This window comes from Nicotiana tomentosiformis, chromosome 9, assembly GCF_000390325.3.
Source record: "Nicotiana tomentosiformis chromosome 9, ASM39032v3, whole genome shotgun sequence".
NCBI lineage: Eukaryota > Viridiplantae > Streptophyta > Magnoliopsida > Solanales > Solanaceae > Nicotiana > Nicotiana tomentosiformis.
This window is the reverse complement of record NC_090820.1, coordinates 103,637,212-103,649,212: the sequence shown is the minus strand read 5'-3', so window position 1 is coordinate 103,649,212 and position 12,001 is coordinate 103,637,212. Positions and strand designations below refer to the sequence as shown.

General features: G+C 37.4%; 1 protein-coding gene across 1 annotated transcript; it reads right to left on the bottom strand.

Annotated features, from left to right (window-relative positions):
• Nucleotides 1-8,102: 8,102 nt before the first annotated feature.
• On the bottom strand, nt 8,103-9,850 carry LOC104114571 (uncharacterized). The gene is made up of 2 exons (XM_009625051.4): nt 9,605-9,850; nt 8,103-8,966 (listed from the first exon to the last, which is right to left on the bottom strand). Exons 1-2 carry the CDS (start codon nt 9,770-9,772, stop codon nt 8,427-8,429), a joined length of 708 nt encoding a protein of 235 aa, XP_009623346.1. The 5' UTR covers nt 9,773-9,850; the 3' UTR covers nt 8,103-8,426.
• Nucleotides 9,851-12,001: the final 2,151 nt, after the last annotated feature.

The window sequence follows — 12,001 nt, the reverse complement described above, 5'->3', positions numbered from 1 at the left end:
ACCATATATACAAGTATTAGAGCTCAAGTAACTTACCTCAACGAAACCCCCTTGATTCCCTCTTCAAATCTCTCCCAAAAGCTCCAAAAACTGAGTTGAAATTGTGAAGAATGACCAAAATTGCGAAGGGTTCTATTTATGGTTTCTGTCCAGGTTTTTCGCACCTGCGGCCATTTTCTCGCACCTGCGCGACCGCACCTGCGGTCCAAAAAGCTGCACCTGCGCAACTCACTTAATCACCCAGATTCCGCACCTGTGGGCCCCTTCCTCGCACCTGCGGACTCGCATCTGCGAAACCAGTCCAAACTTCTCATCTCCGCTCAAAGCCTCGCACCTGCGGGCTCGCAGATGCGGTTAATTCTTCGCACCTGCATTCCCAGCCTTGGCCTAGTGTCTCCCACACCTGCGCACTCCCCACGCACACCAGCAGCCTCACACCTGCGCCCCTTTCTTCCGCAGGTGCGGATAGCAGAAGCAGCAGCTCCAGCTGCAATTCCAACTTCAACAAATCCGTTAACCACCCGGAATCACCCCGAGGCCCTCGGGACCTCAACCAAAAATACCAAAAAGTCATATATCAACATACCAACTTAGTCGAACCTTCGAATCACTCAAAACAACATCAAATCATCAAATTACCGTCGGATTCAAGCCTAAGAACTTCTAAATTTCTAAATTCGGCAACCGATGCCAAAACCAACCAAACCACGTCCGAATGACCTCAAATTTTGCACACATGTCACAAATGACACTACAAACCTACTCCAACTTTCGGAATTCCATTCCAACCCCGATATCAAATTTTTTACTGCCGACTGAAATCGTCAAATTTCTAATTTTGCCAATTCAAGCCTAATTCTATCACGGACCTCCAAATCACATTCCGGACGCACTCCTAAGTCCAAAATTACCTAACAAAGCTAACGGAACTATCAGAATTCAAATCCAAGATTGTTTACATATAGGTCAACATCCAGTTGACTTTTTCAACTCAAGTTTCTACTTAAGAGACTAAGTGTCTCAATTCACTCTGAGTTCCTTCCGGACCCGAACCAACTAACCCGATATAACATAATATTGCTGAATATCACAAAAGGAAGTAGAAATGGGGAAAATGGGACTATAACTCTCGAAACGACCGACCGTGTCGTTACATCTATAGTGAATTTTCCCCGGATGAAATCAAATGGAAGGTCCTTGGCTAATTGAGTATGTAGTTGCTTGTGACTCGGAGAGGACTATGAAGTTCTCGTATTTTTCATATGATGGCATGGTATATGCAGTGTGTTGTGTGGGATTGGGATTTACGTGAGTGGGATCATAGTTCTGTTTGGAAGGGAAGGTTATAAAATTCGTAGGCAGCATGGACGGTTTCAGATAACTAGGTAAATGATATTACTATTTGGTATGGCTTGATGAGAGTATACATTTCAGAAGGGGCAATGTGCTTGATTTATGGATACTTCACTAGTATTGCGACACTCTTCTGGTTGATCGACTGCTGATATTCAAATTTTGCAAGGTGGCACGGAAGAATTTTAGAAGTATTCCTCGTGGGATGATCGTGTATGAGAGATGTGTTAGACATTCAGGCGGTGGAGATGGAATCAGATATGGTGATTCGTGTGTTTTATGGATTTGGAGTCTGGGATTTCTCAGGAGCAGATTGTTTCATGGTTGTGGACTGTGAGGTTGTGGACGAAGCTAGCCAGATGATAGTATGTGTTATTATTCAGTCATTGTGGACTTTTGGAGGATTATTTATCTATTTGTGGGTGACCAGAGTCGATTTGGGGGTCCATTGGTTGGCCCAATTAGGATGTGTATTCTGTACCGAGCCGGATTAGTTGGGTCCATACTGCTATTGTTGAGAGATGTGCCATTCAGTTGTTGTTGAGCTTATTCGTGTTCTGAAATGATCTGTGACTTACTCTTTTATGCTACGAGGAGTTGTGGTTCGTTGGTTTTTGGCACACATGGTGCGGTTCTATTGTGGTCTTATCGCAGAATGTGAGCGAGATGAGTAGTTGGGTATTGCATGATTGAGAGCGTATTGGTTATGTTCTTTCGGGTTTGTGTGGCATTGTGTCATATGATTCTCCGTGGTTATGGTAATGCACTTTGGGTACTCGATGTTGAATTTCGCGTGGCTATTGATTTTGAGCATGGTGGCTCGAGGTGTCTCATATGGGCCAGTGTTTGGATGGGGTCACACATAGCGGCAGAGTTATGTTGAGACATGATCCTTCGTGTTAGATTCATGTGTTTTGGTTCTACGGTGTGTGATAGGTTCTTAATATTGCATTGTGATGGTACTTGTTGAGCTTGCGGGACAGTTCTCTCATCTGAGTCATTTGTTTTTCATGATTGAGTATATTTGGAATGTTGCTTATTGGTGCACGGATTGCACGGGTTATGGCTTTATATTGTATTGATGTGTCATATTACTAGAGTGGTCGTGTTGGATGAGATGAGGTCATTGGACCTAGAATGGATACTATCGGAATAGATTACTGCATGGTTGGAAGGGTAATATCGAAAGTCGGCTTTGAAATTTGCGATAATTCTTGTCGAAGGAGAAGGAGTTCCATGACTGGTTGATCTGATGAATCGTTACGAGTTTCTGCGTGTTTCTTTCATCATCGACAGTGTACGAAGGTTTTAGAATGGAGTCTTGTTTGATATGAGGTTTATTACCGGCATTGGGTTATTTGAGCAGCTACTGTGATTAGAAATCATTGTTTCGAGTATCTGTGTTATGTGATATATCATGTGATTGTATCTTGGGTTATGGTTGCGGCTTGGTACAACTTGTTCAGACTTATACAGGGTGTAGGTTGCGAGATTCAGATCTTATAAGAAATTCCGGATGTTGAAAAAAAATGGATTCTAAGGCTTATGGACTAGGTTAAATTGAGAAATTTTAGTTATGTTGTGTTATCGGACCTGTATGGGATAGGGTGACGTAGGATCACCCCCAGGTATGTGCATGGTAAGGTTATACGGCAGTTTGATGGCTTTGAGAACAACTCTAGACGCGTTCGAGGACGAATGTATGTTTAAGTGGGGGAGGATATAACGACCCGACCGGTATTTTTGAGCATTTACATTTCGCTCGGTTGTTTGAGGGCATGAGTATCTCCGTATGCTGTAATATGACTTATGTGAATTGTCAGTTTTGATTTTCAGGTTATTCGAAATTGAATTGAAAGAATGATTCTCAGCTAGAAGCTTTAAATTTGAAAGAGTTGACCAAGTTTGAATTTTTGTAAATTTAAACCCGGAATGGAGTTTTGATTGTTCCATTAGCTCCGTTGTGTGATTTCAGACTTAGGAGCTCGTCCGTATTGTGATTCGGAGGTCCGTAGTTGAATTTGGCTCGAAATTGCGAAAGTTGAAATTTTGGAAAGTTTGACCAGGAGCGGATTTTTTGATATCGGGGTCGGATTTTGATTTCTGGAAGATAGAGTAGGTACGTAATGTCGAATGTGACTTGTGTGCAAAATTTGAGGTCAATCGGACGTGATTTGATAGGTTTCGGCATCGGTTGTGGAAGTTTGAAGTTTCAAGGTTCATTGATTTCGAGTTGAGGTGTGATTCATCGTGTTGATGTTGTTATGTGTGTTTTGAGGCCTCGAGTAGGTACGTATTGTGTTATGGAACTTGTTGGCATGTTCGGACGGGGGCCTGAGTGGCTCAGATGAATTTTGGATGAGGTTCGGATCATTTTCACTTCATGTTGCTATTGCTGGTTCTGGCGTGACCACACCTGCGGCTGCTTTGGGTAGGTGCGATGGCCGCAGAAGCGACAAAGGCATCGCAGAGACGAGGTGAGTGCTGGGTGAGGAAGACTGCAGAAGCGAAGATTTGGGCACATATGCGGATGCGCAGGTGCGAAGTGATGAAGCGCATGAGCGAGGTATTCCACAGGTGCGGATGGTGGCTCGCACCTGCGATGGCGCCGAAGCGAATATTTTTTCCACAGGTGCGAGGGTCGAGTTCTTAGTTGATTTCGCAGAAGCGGAGGTTATGTCACTGAAGCGACGCCGCAGAAGTGACTAATATGTCGCAGGTGTGAAAGTGCTAGACAGAATGATAAATACAAGGGTTTGCGATTTTGGCTTCATTTTAACATTTCCAAGCTCGAATTGAGGCGATTGTTCAAGCAAATGTCACCATATGAATTGGGGTAACTGTTCTCTACTCGGTTTTGGTTATATTTCATGAATCTACCTTCGTTTTTGGTAATTGGATTGTGAATTTTAAGGAGAAAATTGGGGGGATTGGCCTAAAGTTCCATAATATGAAATTTTGAGTTTTGAACATCGAATTGGAGTCGGATTTGAGTGAAACTAGTATGGTTGGACTCGTAATTGAATGAGTTGTTGAATTTTGTAAATTTTGTCGGGTTCCGAGGTTCGGGATCGGGTTGGGCTTTTGGCTGATTTTGGGCTTTTGATTCAAGATTTGATCTTTTTCGATCGGGATTGGTTCCTTTAGCATTGTTTAATGTATTTGAGTTATTTTTTGTTAGTTTCGAGCCGTTCGGAGGTCGCAACGCGCTGGGTGGCATTTTGGAGCATCGCTTGGCTTGCTCGGTGTTGGAATTGGCTTGTTAGAGGTAAGTAACTCTTCTAATCTTAGAGTTGAGGGTATGAAACCTCGAAATACGTGTTATGTGATTAATGTTGAGGTGACACACATGCTAGGTGACAGGCGTGTGGGCGTGTACCATGTGAATTGAGACTTTGTTGTTCCCATGTCACTATATAGTGGTCCTACTTTGTTGATATCCGTGTTCTCACCATGTGATAAAGTAGTTAAGCTGTCAATCATGCTAGATATCATGTTTAGGCATTATGCCGATACTGTTTGGACCCATAGTGGTCGTTTCTTACTGTCATCTCACTAATTTCATTAATATTTCATACTCAGTCATATCCATGCATTCATACCATATCTCAGTCTCAGATATTATTTATTGATACATCATATCATTGTTGTCGGGTTAGTTTCATGACATTGTGAGCCCGTGAGTGAGACTGGAGAGATTGATGACTGAGTGAGGCCGAGGGCCTGAGTGAGAGTGACATTTTGGGATCGGGCTGCACGCTGTAGCATATTATATTGATTATATTTTATATGGATCGGGTTGCATGCCGCAACGAGCCTAAGGGCTGTATGTATATGGATCGGGTTACACGCCGCAACGCGCCTTAGGGTTGTGTGTGTGTATATATATATATATATATATATATATATATATATATATATATATATATATATATATATATATATAGGATCGGGTTGCACGCCGCAACGAGCTTTATGACTATTTATATGTTATGGGATCGGGCTGCACGCCATAGCGATATAGCACTTGGGCTGAAGGAGCCCCTCCGGAGTCTGCACATCCCCAATGAGCGCAATCGACTATTTATATGTGGATCGAGTTGCATGCCGCAACGGGCCTTATGGTCATATATGGATCGGGCTGTACGCCGCATCAGGTATTGTACAACGCTGAGTGATTGAGTGTACTGAACATTGAGCATAGTGAGAGAGAATGCGAGACAGTGAGATTGAGTACTCTGAGAGTGTGAGTACATGAGCTCATTATTGAGATGCATTGCATTTGACATGCGTACTTGAGATACATGCATAGAGATGCATTTCTTTCTGCTACCCGGTGCTGGTGACATTTATGATTCTACCTGTATCTTGACATGTAGGCATCAAGACGTACTTTTCTCATGCTATATGAAAATGAAATATCTTACTTATTATTGAAAGGAGTTTTGGGAAAAATTACAGTTTTCAAACTTACTCGTATTTTGGCATTTTCGCTAAAAGATTTGGGTTTTCGCTGAGATACTTGAAAAGAAATGCTTATTTTTCTGGAACTATGAACGAACTGAGCATTTTATTTCTGAGATACCTCTTTTATTACTTGTACTATGCTGTTATGAACTGTTGTGGAATATTGGTGTTGGACCCGATCCTTTTTTTTGTTAGCTCGTCACTACTTTCAACCTAAGGTTAGGTTTGTTACTTATTGAGTACATGAGGTCGGTTGTACTCATACTATACTTCTGCACCTTGCGTGCAGATATTAGTTGCTGATGTTGCGGTGTTCGATGGGAGCTAGATTGAAGATGTACCTGCGTCCCGGTTGTAGCTGCCCCTTGTTCGTGGTAGCTTTAGGTCTATGAAACTCTGTTTATGTACTTTTCAAATAGACAATGTATTTATTTCATTCCAACTTTGTAAATTCTATTCTTAGAAGCTCATAATTTGTACTACCAGTCCTTGGGAAATGTATAAGATTCAGATAATTTCTTTTGATTAATTGTCCTGTTAAATATTATTGAATTTGGAAAGTTATTAGTTAGCTTACCTAGCGGGTTGGGTTAGGTGCCATCACGATTAATAAATTTTGGATCGTGACAGCCTCATGATATTCTTTTTGGAATATAACTTATTGTCCAGCTGCGTCCTTCCCCTTTTTTCTTAAAGAAGATTTTAAAAGTGGAATAATTGCCTGTGTTTTTGCACATTAATTAGGTGAATTTACTGTTGCTTGAAAGGAACTACATAGAAGCGTCGGGTTTCTTTTATTAGAGCAAACTTGTTGCTTCACGTATTGCATAGGAACACTTGTCAATATGAAACTCTTAGGCTGTTACACTCAACTCATGGAGTTGAACTTGTCATTACTTAGGCTTAGAAGTAATTTGCAGTAAACTACTTTGATCTATAACAAACTTTTCATATATTTTAGTAATTTAGTCTTTAAATAAGAGCTTTTATTATTGTTGGCTGCTCGGGCCAAACTTTTAACAACCACTAGCCAGAAATTAATTAATTACAATAGCCATCTGATGAAACAAAAAGTCCCATCAGCCGCATCCCAAACCCGATGCCAGATATTTCAAATGCTTTTTCTTCTTCTAAGAATCTCATTTTTATAAATGAAAAATATATCTTTAATCCCCAAACAACGTGAAATACAGAACTATTTTAATTTTCTAACCAAATCAAAAAAGCTTTTAATTATAAAAATAGTGTAGTGTACAATAAAACCCAAAAAAATATATCCTTGTTGTTGTTGACTCTTAATTGGCTAGATGAAAGCAATCGGTCATCTTCAAAGTAATATATCTTTATAGTTATGATTTTCGTTTCATGGGTTTATTTATTTATTTATTTATTTATTTATTTATTTATTTAATACACAATAATATGTTCTTCACTCTTTAAATTAAATACCCCTTTACGTACAAAGAACGTAAATGTACATTCAAATAAATACTATATAATAGATATAAATTGTCAATAACTATCATCATTGTAATTTTTAACACAATATTAAATTCTAGAAAATCTTTCATGTATACATTTTACTACATCACTACGTAGTAAAATGCACGATACACTTTATATATACAAAATTTATACATTGTAGAACAGTCTATACACTTTGAATGCACAAAAGCGCTCGGGATACATTAATGATATATTATGGATACATTGCAAGATGCACGATACACTCTATATACAAATTTTATGTAATGTATATACTAAATAGACTCTCACTATACAAAAAATATATTAAAATAGACCGTCACTATACAATTTATATAAATAGACTGTCACTATACAAAATATATACAAAATAGACTGTCACTATACAAAAATATACTAAATAGTCTGCCACTATACAATTTATATACACTAGACTGTCATAATACAAAATATATACAAAATAGACTGTCACTATACTAAATATATACTAAATAGACTGTCATTATACAAAATAGACTGTCACTATACAAAAAATATACAAAATAGACTGCCACTATACAAAAAATTACAAAAAGATATTTCGGACTATTAGATATAATATGTTTGGACCGAAAGGCCATTTCGTGTAAGTGAAAAAAAATATGGGCTATTAAAATTTTGAAGGCTATAGAGGGTAGTTTTCCCTTTAAATAATATCTATCTCTAGTTAGATAGAATATGCCAGGGTTAGTGGTTGGTACTTGATGATGATTTTTTTGTAGGAGTATCGGAATCAAATATTAAGTAGAACCTTGTAATGTATGAATAAATTCTGGATCTGCCACTGCTTCATTTCTTGCTACGATCAATATATAATGAAAAATAACAAATAGAACCTTTTTTTTTTGTTTCAATGAACGAGCTTTTCCTATACCAAGTACATGGCAAGTACATGTTAGAAAATATGCCTTAGGTACAACCAATTATTTACATTACTTCATAAAACCATAGAATAAAAATCATATTTGTACAATCTTAAATGCATGGCTCATTCTATTATATGATCAAGATCTTGACAAGCTTCAGGGCCACATCTCTCACACAACCAAATTTCACATAACAAAATGCTCGATATAGCTTCCCTAGCTACTTGTTGTTTCCTCGAGTCTCTTGTATGGTTGTTTTCCTTTTGCAGAAGATCGATAACAATGCAATTGCTTCGTGTTTTTGTCAAGGTAATGTAAGAGGAAAACCATCCCTATTGAAGTAACAAACATAGGAATTGGACCAAAAAACCATAGCAACAAAGGTGTAGCAAAATAAAGTGCTCTAAGTCCTAATGACCAAAAATCACCTCCTCTAATCACCGCTAATTCAACGTAGCTTATTGGAATATCAGTATCGGGCGTGCTAATTAGGTAATTTGCATGAATAAAGCATCTCGACGATTGAACAAAGCATGCAAAGGCGAGCAAGAAGCAGAGTAGAAGGCTTATGAACTTAATGGACATGGTTTCTAATCTTGTGTCACCATATATTAATTCACTGCTAAATACACTATTATTTGCCATCCATGCTCCAATGAGGAAACTTAAACTCAGTGAAATTGATGCCAAGAATGTTGCTCCATTGAGGCTGGATCCTAAAACAGTTAGAGCTGTATCAATATTCTTTTTATCAGCCTGCAATATTCCATAAAATAAATATAAAAGAGACGTTGTTTCAAAATACTTTTGAGAAAAATAATTGAGAGACAGTGGCAGAGGCAGGAACGTCCAAACAAGGGATCCAAAAAATGCCAAAAATGTTATACCTAGAGGCTTCACTCGTTCATGGGTGGAGCCAGGGTGGCGAAAGGGGGTTCATTCGCCAGAAAATTAAACAGGGTATGTAAGGTTAAATGTTCATATATTCATATATATATTAGCTGTTGAATTTTCTTGATTTCTTCGTGCATTTACTTTTTCAATAGTTCATAAATATAATATTTTTCCTTCAAAATATTAACCTACTCGCACAACGTGATATCCAAGACGAGATTTAATTGAACCGCCTTCCTTACCTTTAGCCCCGCCATTGACTATGGAGGCTAAAACTCTAAAAATTATGAAGAACATGACACTAATAGCGTAATCGTAAAGAACCAAAATAAGACAATAAATTGATGATCATCGGTAATATTTTAAATAAGACGAGACCTCTAAATAAGGGGAGATGGATCCGATCCATTTCATCACACTCCTCAATGGTAATTGAAAATGTTATTTCAAAGCATTTTTGCAACATAATATTGAGAGATAAATTGGTAGTTACCACTTACCAGCATAATTTTTTCAACCCAAGCTCTTTTGTCATTGTTTTCAAAGCCCATAACAGTAGTATGAGGAACATAGAAGTATTTGTAGAGCAAGTAGAGATGATAACCAAACATAATAATTAGGCCAGTTGGGACTAAGAACAAATCAAGGTACTCTTTGTGGAAAGCCATTTGTTTTCTTCTCCTCTATGAAAAAGAGTTGTGAAGAAAAATATATAGTTGGATGGTTTCAATCATAATATTGTTGTGCAAAATTGTTGCTTGAAAGGAATTAATGAGCATCTTTTGTTTGTATATTTAAGCATTCTATAACTTCACGTAGATGTGTAGAAAAACCAACTAGCAAATGTCAAATTTAAGAATCAACTCATAATCTAGCTGGACTTATAATGAATTCATTACTGTTGTACTGAAATAGAAAGTAATTTGATATGAAACTTAGTGTCAAGTATTTTTCATTAATAACGTATCTAAAATATAGTGAAGTCCATTTTTTTAGTTAGGGTTGCTGAAATATAGCACCATTACTAATTTACTTATTGATAGAAATGTGTTTTAATTATATGGATTATTTTTAATTTTTGAATTTGTGGAAGAAAAATTGAATTGAACTGAGCCAGATCAGGGAGCGGAGCTAAGATTTTAACTTTATGGGTTCTGGATTTTAAAAGAATGACTTCAAGTGCTAATAAACAAGTTTTAAATTTAAAATTTGTGTATATATTTAATGAATTTTTTAATACAAATACACTGTTTGAACAAAAACTATTGAGTTTGATCGAATCCGTACTCGGGTTTCTAGCTCCGCCCGTGCTTTAACTTTAGGTTGCATATTCAAATGGGACAATGCTACAGATCCATTATAATACACTGCGTCGTTGATGTCCTCAAAATAATAACACAATCCAAACTAATATTCAATTTTAAAAAATAAATCGAGTTCCACATTAATTCGTACGAGCATCTTTCATCAAAGTACGGATCTAAAATCAAGTCAAGTCAAGTAAATATTCTTAATTGGGGTTCCCACTTTCACCACGTATATTTTATTACAAAAGAATTGACTTGACTTGATCACATAAGTCATTTTTATATATAAGTTTTTATTTACCTCATTCTATAATTAATAGAAAACTTATAGGTGACATTTCATGTTTTTACGTGGAAAGTTTATATTCAAAATTTTAACTTATTTTCCGGTCTGTGAGCAAACCCAAACTAAAGAATCTAATTGAGTTTATGTTTCTTTTATTCTTAGTGTACTTTGGTAATCATATAAAAATACAAAATGCGATGATCCAATTCATCTTTAAATTTCACATGCATCCTCAAAAATAATGAATTTAGAATTTGGTGTTGTTTACCCTTAAAATTGGATAACAATTAAACTTATAATATGGTTCTAAGGACACGTGATTTCAGCTAATACCAATTGATAAATGTGAAGATGAGTAATAGAAATTAACAATAAAGTAAAGCAAATCAGTGTTAGAATGAAACTCAGCCCTCGAGTTTAGACACCCTCGAACTGATTGGTGCAAGAACTTTGAAAGTATAGCAACCTGAATAACAATGGTGAGAACAATAAAGAGAATTGTATTGCTTTTTATGTCTGTAAAAAACGTGTCCTACAAATAATTAGAACCCCCCTTTATATAGTAGAGGAGTTTCACTTATGGTACAATTCTAATTACAGAAAGAAACCCCATGATTAGCTAATTAACCGTTTCTGGTTTGATCCGTTCTGAAATTTACGCCATGATTCTTGACCAGTCACCGAGATTTACGCTATGATCCTCGGTCAGCCACATATATCTTGCCTTTCTGTTATTGTGCTATCTCCGATCTTGCTCGATGTCTGTCACATTTGGCTTCGATCGCTACTAGCCTCGATCTCGATCGGTACCTCGGTTCTGAGCTCGGTACCTTACCCTCGTGATATGGCCTATTTCATTACGAGACCGTCCTTCGATGTAAACCCCCGATCTTGGTCAAACAGTAAAATCGGATGGGCCTGGTTTTAACTGTATACAGATAGTCACCTCGTTTTTTTGGAGTGTAATGACAAGAAACGAATTGAGCCTTCGATTTTCTACCTCGACCTGTCATGACGTCATCCTTTTGATGTAAGCGACGGAAGTGACTTAAACGTCCCGTATGTACAGTTACCAAGACATTAAATGCGCGTCAGTTGATGGTCAGCCACCGCCAATATTGAACCATCGTTGTGAAATTTATAAATAGCCGCTCTCTCCATCTTTTCGAACTTTTACTTTCAGATTTCTAATCTCCAAAGATGTTTATATCTTCTAACTCCTTCATATGCAAATCTACGATTTTCACTGCTACCATCTTCTCAAAACACCAAATCTTATCATCTCCATCTATTTTTAACTTCAA

Excerpts from the sequence above, each read along its gene's own strand:
- LOC104114571 (XM_009625051.4), bottom strand. The coding sequence starts at position 9,772 with ATGGCTTTCCACAAAGAGTACCTTGATTTGTTCTTAGTCCCAACTGGC. Across the intron at positions 8,967-9,604 it reads GGGTTGAAAAAATTATGCTG|GCTGATAAAAAGAATATTGA; the intron begins GTAAGTGGTAAC and ends GGAATATTGCAG.